The 16,469-nt window shown below is 41.9% G+C and overlaps 1 protein-coding gene across 1 annotated transcript in view; it reads left to right on the top strand.

Annotated features, from left to right (window-relative positions):
* LOC104402247 (multidrug resistance-associated protein 5-like) overlaps positions 1-13,538 on the top strand; it is a gene marked incomplete at its 5' end in the record, with an annotated part of 16,103 nt that extends 2,565 nt beyond the window's left edge. The window contains 12 exon segments of the mRNA XM_010010070.1: positions 1-75; positions 608-761; positions 905-1,033; positions 2,756-2,942; positions 4,229-4,318; positions 6,475-6,664; positions 7,412-7,571; positions 7,996-8,074; positions 8,783-8,896; positions 9,912-10,076; positions 10,798-10,881; positions 13,479-13,538. The exon segment at positions 1-75 is cut by the window's left edge and continues 31 nt beyond it. Of these exon segments, the coding sequence (XP_010008372.1) occupies positions 1-75; positions 608-761; positions 905-1,033; positions 2,756-2,942; positions 4,229-4,318; positions 6,475-6,664; positions 7,412-7,571; positions 7,996-8,074; positions 8,783-8,896; positions 9,912-10,076; positions 10,798-10,881; positions 13,479-13,538 (1,487 nt within the window).
* Between the last annotated feature and the right edge of the window lie 2,931 nt (positions 13,539-16,469).

Here is a 16,469-nt window from a genome sequence, read left to right on the forward strand (position 1 = left end):
GTAGCCCCATGAAATTCTTTGACACTACACCCACTGGGCGTATTCTCAACAGGTTTTCCAAAGACATGGATGAAGGTATCTCCCGCTGTATGCGCTGTAAATCCCACATTCAGACCTCAGTTAACTCCTTAATACTCTCTAGTCTCTTTCTATTGGGGTGATCATATCCTCTATCTGTTGCCAAATGTGCACTTGGAATAGACAAAGCAGGAATTGGGACATACCTAGGTTATGATTCTAGGCAGGCAGCTGATCTCAAGTCTGTCTGTTAACTTATAAAGAAGAAAATGTGCAGCTGCTTTTTTACCTGTAGACTGCATGTGGACTCTTAGCAGTTAATGGTATCAGGGTGAAGCTGATGTGCAGCAAAGTAGTAATTAAGTCAGAACTGTATCCATGGTATTTCTACAAATGGGAATACTTGGAAAGACTACTAGCACCTCAGAAGACGAAAGCACCTCTGATGAAAAAGTACATTTTTAATTTGAATAAACCATGAGAAATCACTGTCCTTGATGATGATGTACAGCTGAACTGAATTGCTTTAAATAGGTTGGTTTAGCTTTCTGTACTCAAGATCTTCCTCTTTTCCCTCCATCTTTTCCAGTTGATGTTCGTTTGCCATTTCAAGCAGAGATGTTCATTCAGAATGTCATCCTTGTGTTCTTCTGTGTGGGGATGATTTCTGGGGTTTTCCCCTGGTTCCTGGTGGCAGTGGGGCCCCTCATTATCCTGTTCACGGTTCTACATGTTGTGTCTAGGTAAGTGCAGCTTCTTTGACTAAAAGTAAAGATGCTTTAACCTGTTAGTAAGGACATAGGTTTCTTTAAGCATATATGCATTTATGTAGTGGTTGGCATATGGTGGTTGTACTTGTCATTTAAAAATGGTTCTTTCCTTCCAGAGTCTTTATTCGAGAGCTCAAGCGTCTGGATAACATCACACAGTCTCCATTCCTGTCTCATATTACATCTAGCATCCAGGGTCTCTCCACAATCCATGCCTACCACAAAGGACAGGAATTCCTGCACAGGTCAGTCTAGGTACTCATCTGAAAGTGGTGGAGCACAAAGAAGGGTACAACAGGTTTACATTCAGAATGATTTATTAATGGGTTCTGTAGCTGATGGCATGCAAATTTGCTCTAGAGGGTGAAAGTTACTTTTCAGGGTCAAAAATAAGAGAGAACAGGGAGAAAGGATAAGGTAAAACTCCCCAGTAGCCAGCTAGAAGAACAGTGGTAGAGTCCTAGGTGAATGCCCTTCTCTGGAGTTCTCTGCAGCACAGCAGGTGGCAGTGATGATTTTGGCCATTCTTTTTCTCTGGTAGTGTATACTTTCCATCAGGTCCTGCTCATGCTTTCTACTGGTTGTTTCTCCTTTGGTATTAGCATTAGTTTAGAGCATGTTAACAAAAACTCAGTGTGCGTGTTGATGAGCTGTTAGTTTCTGTGCACATGTATAATCAGATAGCATTAATCAAGTATTTAAGTGATTGTTAGCTACCCTGTGCACTAACCTTGTTCTCTCCTAGTATAAACTAAAATCTGCAAAACAAATGTTAGTGAGGGAAAGTGAAACATTTCTCACGTGAGTGGTAGCTGCTCATAAGAACCTGCCATAACAGTTATGAGGGTTTTGCAGGTGCAAGGTCGTGAGACCAACAGTGTTGGAGCAGAGGGAAAATTGCCATAGAAGCTCTGGAAAATGCCGCTACACCAGTTTAGATGAGAAGTTGTGGAGTTGCAAATAGCAGTCCCTTAGCATTGCTGGTGCTAGAGCGCTAAGGCACTGCACACCTGTGCAACAGTGATTGGTGTAAAACTGAGTTGGATGATCAGAAAACCTAGTTATTGACTTTGTGAATGTCTCAAGTGTCTCCCTTAAATATACTTTCTCAGCTCTGCAGTGTCAGGATTGTAAATTAAGTGGCTATTGATGTATTCTAATTAGTGTCACTTATCCTATCAAAACTTACTGTAACTTTTTTACGCTTGTGTATAAGATAACACATTCTGTGCATATTCTGAAGCTCTGCTGCTGTTGTCTGTGGAGTAATTTGTAGCCATTGAGCATCCTCTGGAAGGCCTTGTGTAGCTGAAGTTGTGAAAGTATGTGTAATGTCCCTGAATTTTGGTTCACCCTGGTGTAGTTCATTGTTGTACACAGTGTTGGGGAGAAGCTGCCGCCTGAGCATTCATACACCGTTCAAGGAATTGCACCCGCGTAACCCAAGACTTTTAACTGCTAGGACTGAAGTCCCTTCACAGAAGGTGGCTCCAGTGAGCTGATGGGTATCCCTTTTGACTTCCTTGCACGTGTGCACACCTATGCCTTTCTAGTCCAATGGTGATTTTTTGGTCTGGGGTCTTCTAATACCTTATTGGATTCACAGCCCAAGGGTTCAGCAAATACTCATGCTAAGCAAGTAAATCTAAGCCAACAGCATTGCTAAACCACACAATATTATAACTCTGACTTAAACTATTTAAAACTTACTTATTTAAGCTAAATAACTAGTATCTCTCAACACACAGAAACTTGGTAATTTGACTTCCAAGGGTCTGAACTAAATAGGCATCTGATGTGATTTGTGAAAGTTTGTAGGCTTTCGTGGCCTAGTTGGAGACTTTGTCAGAGACAGGCTAGTCTTCTTACCCTAAATTCTGGTACTGGAACAGGGGTTTAAGTGGCTCTGCTATTTGTAGAACATCAGGCTTGTGGAAGTCTACTAACCTTTCCTGTATTTGTTTCAGATATCAGGAGCTCCTAGATGACAATCAGGCACCATTTTACCTGTTCAGCTGTGCAATGCGCTGGCTAGCTGTACGGCTGGACATTATCAGCATTGCTCTCATCACAACCACTGGCCTTATGATTGTCTTAATGCATGGCCAGATTCCTCCTGCCTATGCTGGGCTGGCAATCTCATATGCTGTCCAGGTGAGTGTGTCCACTTATGCAGTTATTGCTAATAAGTAAAGGTAGCACACCATTGAAAGCTTTCCTTAATGCACTAGAATGGAAGTAGATACTGCTACCCATTTTGGTAACAGAAGGGAAAGCAATTCAGAGTTGGGACCTTTTGCTAGTAGCCAGATTACAAATTATGGGGAGCTAGGTGTTTAAGACTATTGTTTTGGGGAGCTGCCTCTCTTTAAATGATGAAGTAGAAACCATTTGAGGCTCTTTATATGCTACAAATTGCAATTTTCCTGGATATTTCCAGAAACTGGATTGATAGTACAAAAGTCACATGCCAGACTGATGTCTAAATATATTTTCTGCAGCATGTTTGCACAGCAAACAGCATCCAGCATTGCAACTGTGCAGGTTGGTTAGACTTTAGTGCTCAGAATACTCACAATTAAAGCTGTTGTTTGGCCTTTTCTGTCTCCTGGTGGTTGTAAGGTGAAACTCCAAAACAGACAGCTAATAATTAGAACTGTTGCTTGTGGGAAACCCTTCTAAACTTCTGGCTTTACAAGTGATTAATAAATTATGGTTATTCTAAAATTAACTATGAAGTAAAATTAACTTGCCTTAGGCACCTTAGCTATATGGTGCCTAATGCAAAGAGTACTTGTATCAGATATCATAAAATCGTAGAAAGGAAAAGACCTTTAAGACCATTGAGTCCAACCATTAACCCAGCACTGTGAAGTCCACCACTAAATCATGTCCCTCACTACCATGCCTTTTAAATACCTTTAGGGATGGTGACTCCGCCACCTCCCTGGGCAGCCTGTTCCAGTGCCTGAGAATCATTTCAGTGAAGAAATTTTCCTGATACCCAATCTAAACTTCCCTGGTGCAACTCAAGGCCATTTCCTCTTATCCCATTGCTTGTTACTTGGGAGAAGAGACTAACTCCCTCCTCACTGCCACTTCCTTTCAGATAGTTGTAGAGACTGATAAGGTCCCCCCTGAGCCTTCTCCAGGCTGAACAGCCCCAGTTCCTTCAGCCACTCCTCATAAGACTTGTGCTTCAGACCCTTCACCAGCATTGTTGCCCTTCTTTGGACCTGCTCCAGCACCTTAATGTCTATCTTGTAGTGAGGGGCCCAAAGCTGAACACGGTATTTGAGGTGCAGCCTCACCAGTGCCAAGTATGGAGGGATGATCACTTCCCTAGTCCTGCTGGCAATGCCATACATTACGTTAGTCTCTTAATTCAATAATAAATCACAGCTCTCTCAATTTGTTTTTGTTTTCTTCCATCACTACAGTTAACAGGGTTATTCCAGTTTACAGTCAGACTTGCTTCAGAGACAGAAGCTCGCTTTACCTCAGTTGAGAGAATTGATCACTATATCAAGGTAGGACAATAATACATTTCAGTTGCCTGTTGTAAGATTTCTTGTTGCTGGCATAAGAGAGAAGAAAGTCAGCCATGGTCTGCCTCAGTACAGAATATATGCTTCTGATCTTGTATACGCATTAATACATGTGCTGTAATACTGCAGAGTGAATTTGTCTTGTGAAGCATTTGGCAAGATGAATAGCACAAGAGGTAGTAGGTAACTAAGCTTAAAGGCATCACTTGCCTGGCATCACTGAAGTTATGTAAGGGTATTGAAAGTTTGCTAACACTCTCAGTAAGGAGTGGAGTACATGAAAGGGGTAGCTAGGAATTCAGTACAGTGTTTTACAGTAAAGTGATGGTATTCTGGCATCCTTCATTCCAAACCTAATGGAACTCCTTCATTTAAGCATAGTAACTGTTTTGTTACTTTATATGTAATTCTGCTTCATCCTAATAAGTCTACTTCTTTTTCCACAGCTGTCTTGTATAATATATTTCTGTATGCTTAAAAAGTCAAGGAATTGCTCTCATTGCAGAACTGAGCATAGGTCAATGGGGAGAGTGTAGCCAGGAGAAAGCTGCCTGCTGGGTATGGTCTTTGAGGTGAAAGGCTTTTTTACTTAATACATAATATATATTCCTTCTGAACTCTGGAAGGAGATATGTATCTATTTCATAAATCTGGAGTATGTAGTAGTTGATATTTATAGAATGCTTTTTTAATCTGTGGATTTAATACTGAAGAGAAAAAAATAATTAAACTGTACACTCCCCCAGTTGAAGAAATAAATCCCCTTTGTAAGTAGAAAATTTCTGTGTGGAAGACTTGGTGACCACACAAGCTGACAACTGTGTGCCAAATACTGCCTGATATCTCTCATTGGGCTGAGATGGGTTTATCACTCTCAGTGGCAAAACCTATAGTTGTAGGTTGTTGGTTTGGTTGATTAAGTTATTGTCTATCATTATATATTTCTATTACGCAACACTTTTTTATTATTTGAATCTCTAGACAGCTATTTTATTATGAAACTGTGTAACTAGTTTGAATATAAAGTGAAGGGGTGGATGAGCAGTGAAACACTGCAGGTTCTGTGGCTTACAAGTCCCAGGCTTGGCTTCTTTCAGTGTGGGCTCTGAGGCTGCTGTTCAAAGCATCAAGCTCAAAGAATTGTAGTACTATTGTAGCAAATTGCTGTTTTTCCTCAAACTTTTGGAGTACAATTAGTATGTCTCTAATTAGATATTGCAGATGTCCACAACTGACATAGTCCCTGTGGCATCTTTCTATAGGCAGTTTAGGAAATGGGTATCTCCAGAGGGCAATTTATTACCTGTTCTAAGTGTTTATATTAGAATGAGAAAAATCAGTAATGCTGGCTGCTTTGTAGTGACTATACAGGAGTTGACGGGGCCTGGTTCGTTTGGAGATTCTTACTTTGTATGTGTTTAAAGTTACATGAGGTGAATCCCATGGCAGGGTTTCTGCATTCTTTGAGGCTGCTTGAGCCAAATATGGGAGGTGGCCTTGCTTCATTCTAAACATGCTATAAAGACTTTCTGCTTTTCTGTTTAATCTGTGAACTGCTTAATGAGGGACCTATTAACTCGCAGAGTAAAATTGCAAAAGTGAGCAAGCTGGAGGGGGCCCAACTGACTCAGTGATTTAATAGAACAGGGGAGAATGAAGAAAAGAAGGAAAAGCATTTGTACAATGTGTTATGTGGGTGTTCTCGTCTGTGTCAGGATTCACAGAGGTGACCCTAGCATGGCATAGCAAATGAGACCTAGAAATACAGTAGATCCTGCATCCAGAAGCATCCAGGCTTTGGAGTGCCACGGAACTCAATAGGGTTGTACTTATAAATAATAGGCCTAAAATATATTTTGAATTCCATTGATCAAAACCATCATTGCATTAGAAGGACCAGTGTCATTACTGAGGCAACAAAAGGGGAATAACGGTGTGGTCAGTAACACAGTGAGCTTTAGAACCACTGGGCCCACATCCAGCTATACAGCTCATCATAAAACTGCCATAAACTGATACGGGCCAAGCCTGCAGGGGAGAACTCCTGCTGACAGCTGCAACTGATAATTTTCCTTTCTGGTGTTTTGCTTACTGGAAACTGAACTTTTGGGTTTTGGGTTTTGTTTTTATTTTTAAAGACACTTTCCCTGGAAGCTCCTGCTCGAATTAAAAATAAGACTCCTCCTCTGGACTGGCCACAGGAAGGTGAAGTTGTATTTGAAAATGCAGAGATGCGGTACCGAGAGAACCTTCCTTTAGTACTTAAAAAAGTGTCCTTTACCATCAAACCGAAGGAAAAGATTGGCATTGTGGGAAGGACAGGCTCAGGTGAGGAAAAACACCAAGCAGTTACATTACTGCTTTTACAGAATAGGAATGTAATAGTGTGGCACAGCCCTATTGATTCTTCTCTTGTCTTCTCTGTGCTTGAGTAAATTGTTAATTGCACAAGAATGGTCCAGCAGTCTGTCAGTGGTTGATTGTTTCATGGGCATACGTAAAGCAGGATCCTGTAAACAATAATGAAGGCAAGTTTCCATTTAATGTAGAGGGATATCCTACTATACCTGAGCCAGTGTGCTCATGATGTTTAACACCTAAGCCGCTTATGGGCACAGAATGCTCATTGCAGCTTATTTTACTCTCTTGAAAGTTGTTTTATTTTTATTTATTTTTTTTTTTAATGATACTGCAGCCAGGTTTGGCTCTAAGCTGTCTTGGAAGTCCGTACTGTGAAGAATCAAACCCCCTGTCTGTGAGATGACTTAACTCTAAAATGTCATTTCTAAATAAGCAATTAATATTGCTGTATTGGGTTTATGTGATGTGGTTTTGGTACCGGGGGTGGGGCAGCACAGCAGGGGTGGTTTCTGGGAGAAGAGATTAGGACCTGCCCCTACAACTGCTTTGAAGTCTAAATGCTGAACCCCAGCATTTACTAGCATTGTTTGCCAGGACTTTACGGTATTCAAAATGCTTTTCTTACATATGGACAGCTTTTAAAATGCTTTCTCATCTCGAGTCTGCTATGACTTCGTAGAAACACTAATACTGTTTTTCCTGTCTCATTTTCAGGGAAGTCTTCCCTTGGAATGGCACTCTTCCGTCTTGTTGAACTATCTGGAGGCTGTATTAAAATTGATGGAGTGAAAATAAATGACATTGGTTTGGCAGATCTTCGTAGCAAACTCTCAATAATTCCTCAGGAACCTGTGCTATTCAGTGGCACTGTGAGGTTAGTGAGACCATAGGAAGTCAGAAGGACTAAGCAGGCTATCAGTTTATACTTGAACGTGGGTGCTTGGTGAGATGTTAGTTCTCAGGCATACTACCTTCTGTTCTCTTTAAAACAAACAAAAAAGTACAGCTAAATTATTTCAGCTGACCCAGTACAGAACTGGATGTGATCATCTTCTATGGAAGTCTTGCTTTCCTTTTAGATTTAATTGAAACTTTTGTATCTTTGTCTTCTATCTCTACTCTTTTGTTTTTTGGCTACTCTAACCCCAGAGTGCAGGGAGCATCCGATTTCCTTGGCAAGGCAATTCTGTCCGTGGAAGGCTGGGTGCGAATCATCTGTCTGGATGGATTAGCACACTGCTGTTTTGTCATTCATTGCTGAATAAAAATTCTGGTTATGTTTTTATTTCCCCCTCCAGATCAAATTTGGATCCTTTCAATCAGTACAGTGAGGAACAAATCTGGGATGCTTTGGAAAGGACTCACATGAAGGAGTGTGTAAGTATTATGTGCCTTATGAGATAACTGTGTTTTGGCTTCCAAACCAACAAGTTCTATTAATAGCTACTTCAGAGACCTTTAGGTAAAGCTTTTTCTTTGCAACTTTTTCCCCTTGTTGTTTATGCTTTATTTGGCATCACCACCACCCTGACTTTCAGACTGATTTTTTTTTTTTTTTTTTTTGAGCTTGCTATATTTTGGGTGTGTATTTTTTTTTTTTTAGTACATACCATAACAGAGTGCTGCTTTATCATATGGACTCCTAGAATGTTGCAATGTTTCAAGTGATATCTTTCTGTATGTGCCTTATGTGTACATTCTGCATTTCCATTTGTGAATGTTAATGTCACCATTGCACATTTATACTGAACTTAAAAACTGCAACTCCCCTTTGTGAGGCCCCCTGCAGCAAGTCTCACTGCCATGATTTTTCCAATCCAGTTATTTTCTTGTAAGTCAGGTGGCATGTATGGCTATGGTACATACGTTGCAGTAACTCCTGCAGGGACTAGATTCACTCTTTTCTTTAGGTCAGAAAGATTGTCTGGAGATCTCTATTCATGTTGATGTGATTTTGTGCAATGCTGTAAGATTTTTTTTTTTTTTTTTTTTTTTTTTTTTTCTTTTTTTTTAAAACAGGGGCCCCCCCTCCTGAATTTTTTTTTTTTTTTTTTTTTTTTTTTTTTTTGCCTCTTTCTGACACAGGTTGCCCAGCTGCCTATGAAACTTGATTCAGAAGTGATGGAAAATGGAGAAAATTTCTCAGTTGGAGAGAGACAGTTACTGTGTATAGCTAGAGCTCTACTGCGTCGTTGCAAAGTGAGCATAGCAGTGAAAGAAATAGATGGAAATAGAAAACTGATAGGATTGAGGAAGCCTTTCTTTTTTGCCTGATTCAGTCTATCTGTCCGAGAAATCACACCAACAATATTGCAACCCAGAGAGGCATAGGGTTAGAACAGCTAGGAAGGCATCTGTAGCCAACTGCTATGTCCTGCCATCAGAAAGGTATCGCTCATTAGTGTTATTAATAGGGTATCAGAGTGGTCTAATCATTTATTCAGAGTGTCTTCCACCTTTTTGTGAATGTTGGCCAGGTTTTTTCTTCTACATGATGACGCACTAAAATGTAGACTCCAAGTGGAATTTGGGGCCATGCTATGGCAGCAAAGTTAAAGGTTTTGCAGGAATGGAAAACAAATAATTACAGTGAGAAAGGGCTTTTGGATTGAGGTTGACGAGGATTCCGATTTTAACATCCTTTTTTCTTAAATATGGCACACCAAAAAATTGATGTGGTGGTTAATAACTCTGCATCTGTTTTAAAGCCAGACTACTCAGCAGAAGTTACTGCTCTCTCTGCAGTACCTGCACAAAACAAGTCTAGTTTAGCTTTGACAAGACACGTCTCCAAATCAGTTTATGTCTGGGTCTGAGAGAAAGGGTAATTCTTACCAGCATAAGAAAGCTGGTAAGCCTAGTTAGTATTGACTCATTCCAGAAGGAATGTCACCACCAAGGACATGTCAGTAGAATTTGTATTTGAGATTTAGCTGCTGAATGTAAAACTGAAAGTGGTGGAAACTTGAGGTCCAGGTCAGAACCCAAACATCTTGTGGCTCTATGATGTGACCATAAAATGAAAGTGTGATCCATAGGCTAAATTTATTGAAGGCAATTAGATAAAGAAAACTGAAAAGGTACTTGTAAAAACTACCTTTGTGACCACAGCTCTTGGTCATGATAATTCTGCCACTTTACATTTATATTTTTTTATGTTCAGGGAGGGAAAGCATTATTATGGGTAACAGCTAGGATTATGTGCTCCTTTCAGATTTTGATACTGGATGAAGCAACAGCTGCTATGGACACTGAGACAGACTTACTGATTCAGGAGACTATCAGAGAGGCATTTGCAGACTGCACTATGTTAACAATTGCTCATCGCCTGCACACAGTACTGGGCTCTGATCGGATCATGGTGCTAACACAAGGACAGGTAAGCAGAAAGACTTGTGGCTGCAGTTCCTGTTGCAGTCTGGTGGTGCCATATGTGCAGGCTGAACTGAAGGAGCAGCTAGTATTGCAGTGTAGAGAGAAAATCCTCTGTGTTCATTCATATCCTTGGTAATAATAATATAATCAGCTATTGACTGACCATGACAAGCAAAGAGGGCAAAATTTCTTTTACACTTCAAGAAAGTACCATAAAGCAACAGTCTCTCTTTTAAAAGTGTTTTTAAAAAGCCCTTTGTAGATTAATTCTGAGATGAGTAATAACATAAGCATCTCTGCTGGGGCTCAGTGGCAGTTTCTCATTGCTTTCATGAAGCCCTGTGCTGTCAAACAGGCGTATGAGAAATCCTTTACCCACTTTTCAGGCTTCCATGTGGGAGCCATAAACAGATTGAATGTAACAACATTTGGCAAAGCTCTTAAAGGTAGAGAGGACAAAACCGCATAGCATCTGCCCCTGTTTGCCAGAGTCACCAGATGTTGTTTCATGCTGGGTAGTAGTTCTAGTGTTTGAGCAAGTCTGAAGCATCCTGAGTTACAGTATGTATGCATAAATGTGTGCACTTTCACCCTCTGCTGTCTCATCTAAAGACGAATGCCCTGTTTTGGCTTCTTCAGTACTGTGTCATGAGTCCAAGGCAGGGTGGGAATCCATTTTCTGCTGGATTTTACTGACATACTTTACCTGCCTTCTTTGCTTTTAGGTAGTGGAATTCGACACACCGTCTGCCCTTCTGGCCAATGAGAACTCGCGCTTCTATGCTATGTTTGCTGCTGCGGAGAACAAGGTTGCTGTCAAGGGCTAAAATTCAGGGCAAAGTCACTTTAATTTGGGAGAGCTACACTCTCTGCCTGTGGCAGACCAGCTCTTCTTCCTCCTCCTCCTTCAAGCAGATTATTGCCTTTTCATCTTTTGACACATTGTGCTAAAAATTAAGCCAGAGAGTTTTTAAAACTGTCAGAAGAATTGTTCATGTTTTTATTATTGTATTTATTCCATAATCATATTACTAATTTTTTGTTATTAAATGCACTCTACAAATGGCTCAGGGAGCCATAGTTACAAATATATCGGAGGCCTATAATGAAGCTTTATACATGTAGCTATATCTATACATAATTCTGTATATAGCCTATATTTACAGTGGAAATGTAAGCTGTTTATTTTGTATTAAAATAAGCACTGTATTAATAACAGTGCATATTCTTTTCTATCATTTTTGTACAGTTTACGGTACAAGAGATCTGGCTTTAATTGGACTGTATCAGACACCATTTTGTCTTTTACAGTTGGTCTTTTCCTAGTGCCAGATTTTCTGCGTGTCTGAGTGGAAGTGAAGCTTTGCAATAGTGTCCTTTATTGTCACATCTTTGTTGTCTAGCGCAGGGGAGAAGAGCTCTGTGGTGTAACTATTGCATTGTAATTTATCAAAGCTATTTGGAGCATCACTAATGTTCACCATGGCAGCGGCTGCTGCTTCCCATAATGCTTTCCCAAAGCAGGATTTTTAGTGATCTCCTGAGTGGAGAACCACTTTTGGGTCACATTAAGGCCTTGTATTTTCTCGTTGTCCTGATACAGTATTTCTTACTGTGTCAGCAGGGTTTATTTTAATGCAAGCAAGCTCAAGCTCTTCCTGCTTTGCTGATCTAACAAAACCAAAATCTAACTGTTTGTGGAATGATCTGTAACAAATTAATCATAAGGTTCAAGTCATACCCGGTATGCTAGCAGGAAAGCCTTTTCAGAATTGCTTCAGCTGACTGACACCTTTATCTTGAAGCTGCTAACACTCCTCAGAGATTTAGGTTGGCTTTCACTGGCATGGGTAGCACTAACTCTTTGTTCTGCTCACTTATACTAAGGTTAAACAGTATCAATATTTCCTGTTTCTTTATTGCACACTTGTTAAGGAAACAGTCCCCCACCCCATGTCTTCTGGAACTTGGAAGAGGTTCCTGTTAATCAGGATGTAACACTGCTGTAGGACATCGTTTTCTTACTGTAAAGAGACCTACCTCAGGTTACTAGGTCCTGCGTAGTACATTGCCATGATCACTGTACACCATCCCTGTTTTATGGGACTTGTGGCCCGGGGGGCACGGTCGCTCCTATAATAGCCGTGACTTATTGAATGGTCAGCGTTGCATGTCTTTGTCAACTTGGACATTTTGTAGCCTTAGCATGTTTGCAAAATGTTTCACCGAGGCAGAAATCTGAAAAGTAAATAAAACTATTTTGGGTTTTGTAAATTTGATTAAGTGTGGTGGTTTTTTGGTTTTGGTGGGGTTTTTTGGTGGTTTTTTTTTTTTTTTTTTTTTGGTTTTTTTTTTTGGCAATAAATCACTTTCCACCTTTTTGAGCCCTGGAGGACAGTTTTTGCAGGCTGGTTTTGTTCGTTCGTTTGTTTGTTCCTCCTGTCTATGCACCATGGCCTGATGTTTCTTTCTTCAGAGTGGAAGTGTTTCTTTAAGAGTGTAGTGGGTAATTTTTATGCCCTCCAGCACAGGGGTGGCTTACAATACATGTATGTTTGTGTTGAGTAGTACAGGGAATAATAATTTATTGTGCAAGTACTCAGTCCAAGCAGCGAGGGGGGAGTTCAGATAGAATACAGAAAATCCTTCTTAGGCTCTGATTTTTCCATTTTCTCTACCTGCAACCATTACTGCTTATAATGTGGCATGACTGCAAAAATCACAGCAACAAACCTTTCTACCTACCAATGCCACAGGCAAATAATGGCATTAACAGGGCTTAGACTGTAGCTTGATGATGGCACAAGAAGCTTAATTTGCTGTAGTAGTTGTTCTTTTAAGTCTTGTCCGAAGCAAGAAATAACTAGCACAGTTCTTTCCCTGCTCACAGGCCTGAACCCAGGCTTACTCTGTGCCAGGAACTAGCTGCCATTTTGCTCAGTGTTACTCAATTCAAGGAACAGAAGGACTGTATGTTGTGGTTAGGCAAGGGAGATGTAACGCACCTCTCTCCAAAGAACAGTCAGCTAGGTGGGGGGTTGTCCTCAGAAGCTTGAGGACAAAAAGAAACTGGGGAGAGGCATGAGGCAGCAGAGGTGACAGAGCAAAGAGATAATGTCCTGCTTCTTGCCTAGAAACAGAGCTCGGTAGGACGTGAAGATGAAGGCTGAAAACTTAAGGGGAGAGGAGGAGCATGAAATGCATCTCCCTAAGGCTGTGGTTAAAACAGATCAGTCAGTTGTCATGTGCAGCTCTGTCACGGACAGGATTGGTTTGGACCCTGCAGAACTGAGTTCTCAAGTGCTGCTGGGGTCAGACCATGGCTTCATTTTGCAGCTAAGGCTGAGCTAATGGCAGTCTGGGCAAAAGGGGAGCCATCCTGATCTTGTCCTCCTTCTTCTTCCAGGCTGGGAGTTCCTTCCACTTTCCTGATGCCAGCACTGGCTCTTGCCTGGTCCAGCAGTGACCCAGTTCAGAAAGCTAACTTGCAGAAAGTTCACTCTCCAAAAGCAGGAAAACATGAAGGCACACCTGGAAGGGAGGTGAAGTGGGGCTGTTTTTTTCAGTAGGTGCTAACTGTAACACTGGTATAGGTATGAGAAGAAACTGTGCTCAGGATTCATTGCACCAAACTGCTGCTTCCTAGTTATGCTGCTAAAAAGGTGAATATTTTACTCCTGCTTCAGGGAGCTGAAATAGCTCAAGGTGTCAGGCAAGGGCCTATGAGAGAGCAGGTGAACAGTCACTTGCAGACAGCAGGGATTAACTCAACCATTTTGTTAAACCTTAGCTCCAGCATTGTTACTTTGGAATTATGGAGAGAAACTGCCAGAGGGAAATGTTCTTTCTGCTGTAATCGCTTATCTGCTTCATTTGGCACTTGTGTCACAGACAATACACAAGTATTGCTTCTCACATGGGTAGCAGTAATTTTTTTATTGGCTTTCGTCCTGAACCCCAGGAGCAAGCAGAGGCCTGGCCCAGAGCCCTGTCACTGAAGTGAAAGGAAGAAACATCAGGATTTACAAATGAGACTGAAATATCTGTATGTTTGAAGCATTCTACAAGAGGATGAGGATGATGGGAATTTTCAGGAGTTGGTATCCCAGAGAACAGTTCATCCTACAGTGAGGAGAATAAGACCGTGGGCTTGGGACAGAGGCTTTCCTTAAAGAGATCCTACCCAAAATAGCACAGAGATCGCACCGCATTATGTCATGGTTTAACCCCAGCTGACAACTAAGCACCACACAGCTTGCTCCCCCCAGGTGGGATGGGGAAGAGAACTGGAAGGATAAAAGTGAGAAAGTTGAGATAAGGACAGTTATAATAGGTAAAGCAAAACCCACACATACAAGCAAAACAATCCACAGAATTCGTTCACCATTTCCCAGCTGCAGGCAGGTGTTCAGCCATCCCCAGGAAAGCAGGGCTCCACTGTGTGATATGAAATATCCCCTGGATCAGTTGGGGTCAGCTGTCCTGCTGTGTGCCCTCCCAACTTCTTGTGCAGCCTCAGCCTACTCAGAGGTGGGGTGAGAAGCAGAAGAGGCCTTGACACTCCGTAAGCACTGCTCAGCAGTAACTGATAAGACATCCCTGTGTAATCAACAGTATTTCAGCACAAATCCAAAACATAGCCCCATACCAGCTACTATAAAGAAAGTTGCCACAGCCAAAACCTAGTATATACTAGTACCTAGTATATAGCAAAGGCTGTAGCCTAAGACCAGCAGGTGTGCATCAGTTTTGTTTATTCTGTCCAAATGCAGCGAGTGCAGCTGATCCTGAAGTACAGCTTATAAGCTTAGAGGCTCTGAGAGAATGTTTTCCTGCTTATCTCATCTATCCGATGAGTGGAAATGTTGCACTTGCTTGGGACTTCAATCAAAATGCAGGTAGGATTCTTCTAAACTTGCCCAGTGGGGTTAGTGTGCAGTTAAATTGGTGCAATAAAGTCCTAGGCCCTGAACTTGGGCTAGCTTGAACACATCAGAAGACTTCATTATCTGTGATGAAGATTATACCGGGTCAGATTCTGGGGCTGCTGGGGCTGTGGTCTGTGTGTTGCCCCTGCATGAAAGCCAGAGGGAGATCAAGCAGTCTTAGTACATTGCTGGGAACAAAGTTTGATAAAGCACTATTGTTTCAAAAGGCAAATGGAATGAGTGAGAAAAAGTGTCAGAAGGGAAGCACAAATGCAGAAAATGCCATTTATGAATGGAGGATGTGGAGAGAAAAGGTGGCAGGACAAGAAGTTTCTCTTATTTAGAAGGGGATTGGGCAAAGACAAAATTGTTTCTTGAAGGTGCTTCAAAGGAACATACTGAGAAGGTGCAGGGAGGCTGTGACACCCTCATCAACCAAAGAGCGTTCCTGAAGGCTGCCTTGTTTCTTTTTGCTGAAACTGTAGTGTGTGTTTTACTATATATGAGCAATCACACAAGATTTCTTCATAGACCCAGCTTCTGGTTGGTCTAGGATAATACTCTGATTTGGTTTACCCTTGGTTCAGCTGGTGACAGCAGCCATCTTGTGCTGGGGCCACAGTTTCTGCCTCAAGTATGATGATATCGTGGAAACTCCACTGGAACTTGGTGCATATGCTGCTGTCAGTAGCGTAAGGCATGGGAGGGTTTTATAATGTGCCACTATGGGTTTGTTAAACCCACAATCATGTAATAACTGTTCCTGTGTTGTCCACAAGATGTGCCTTGGAGGCTCATCAGGCGGCTGAGGTAGGCAAAGCCTAATACTGAAAATAATTTACACAAGTGTGACGACATGAGGCAGAGATTTCCTGTACGCCGCTCTTGGGTGGCATGGAGTTTCAAATCACAGTTGCTTCCAGCACACCTTCCTTCCTTCCAGCATACTGTCTTCTACCCTTGTCATGCAGAAACAATTGGTTGTGTAAAGACGATAATTTTGTGGTTTCTGTCCTTCGTGATTTAGGCAGCAGTGGATGGTGTGTGATTGATTGCCTCGAGAGATGTGGAAAAGTTAAGTGCATTATGCCTGAGCTGGTATCTGGGGGACAGTTTAGAGTGAGAGTTGGAGGAAGGCAACTGTAGGCAGCCAAGGTGGGAGAAGATTAAACGAGGGGGCCTCTGAGGTGTTTTGTTGGAGGGGAGCTGTTAGGGTTAGACTGTGAGCTGGATGTGAGGAGCATAACCAGCAGCAGGAAAGAGGAAGCCAAATAGGTACCAGTGGGATTAGGGTGTATGGGTCAGTCCTGCTGGGAGCCGTGGGGTTACGGGTTGTTTGTCTTGGAGATGGGTAGGGGTGTGAAACAAGCGTTCCGGCTGTGCAGAGGAAGCAGAGTTGGCGGGGAGGCTGCACCCCCGACAGCAGGAGGGAACGGAGCGGGGCTGTCCGCAAAGCAGGAGCGGGGGGA

This window comes from Nestor notabilis, unplaced genomic scaffold, assembly GCF_000696875.1.
Source record: "Nestor notabilis isolate BGI_N333 unplaced genomic scaffold, ASM69687v1 scaffold23522, whole genome shotgun sequence".
Taxonomy (NCBI): domain Eukaryota; kingdom Metazoa; phylum Chordata; class Aves; order Psittaciformes; family Psittacidae; genus Nestor; species Nestor notabilis.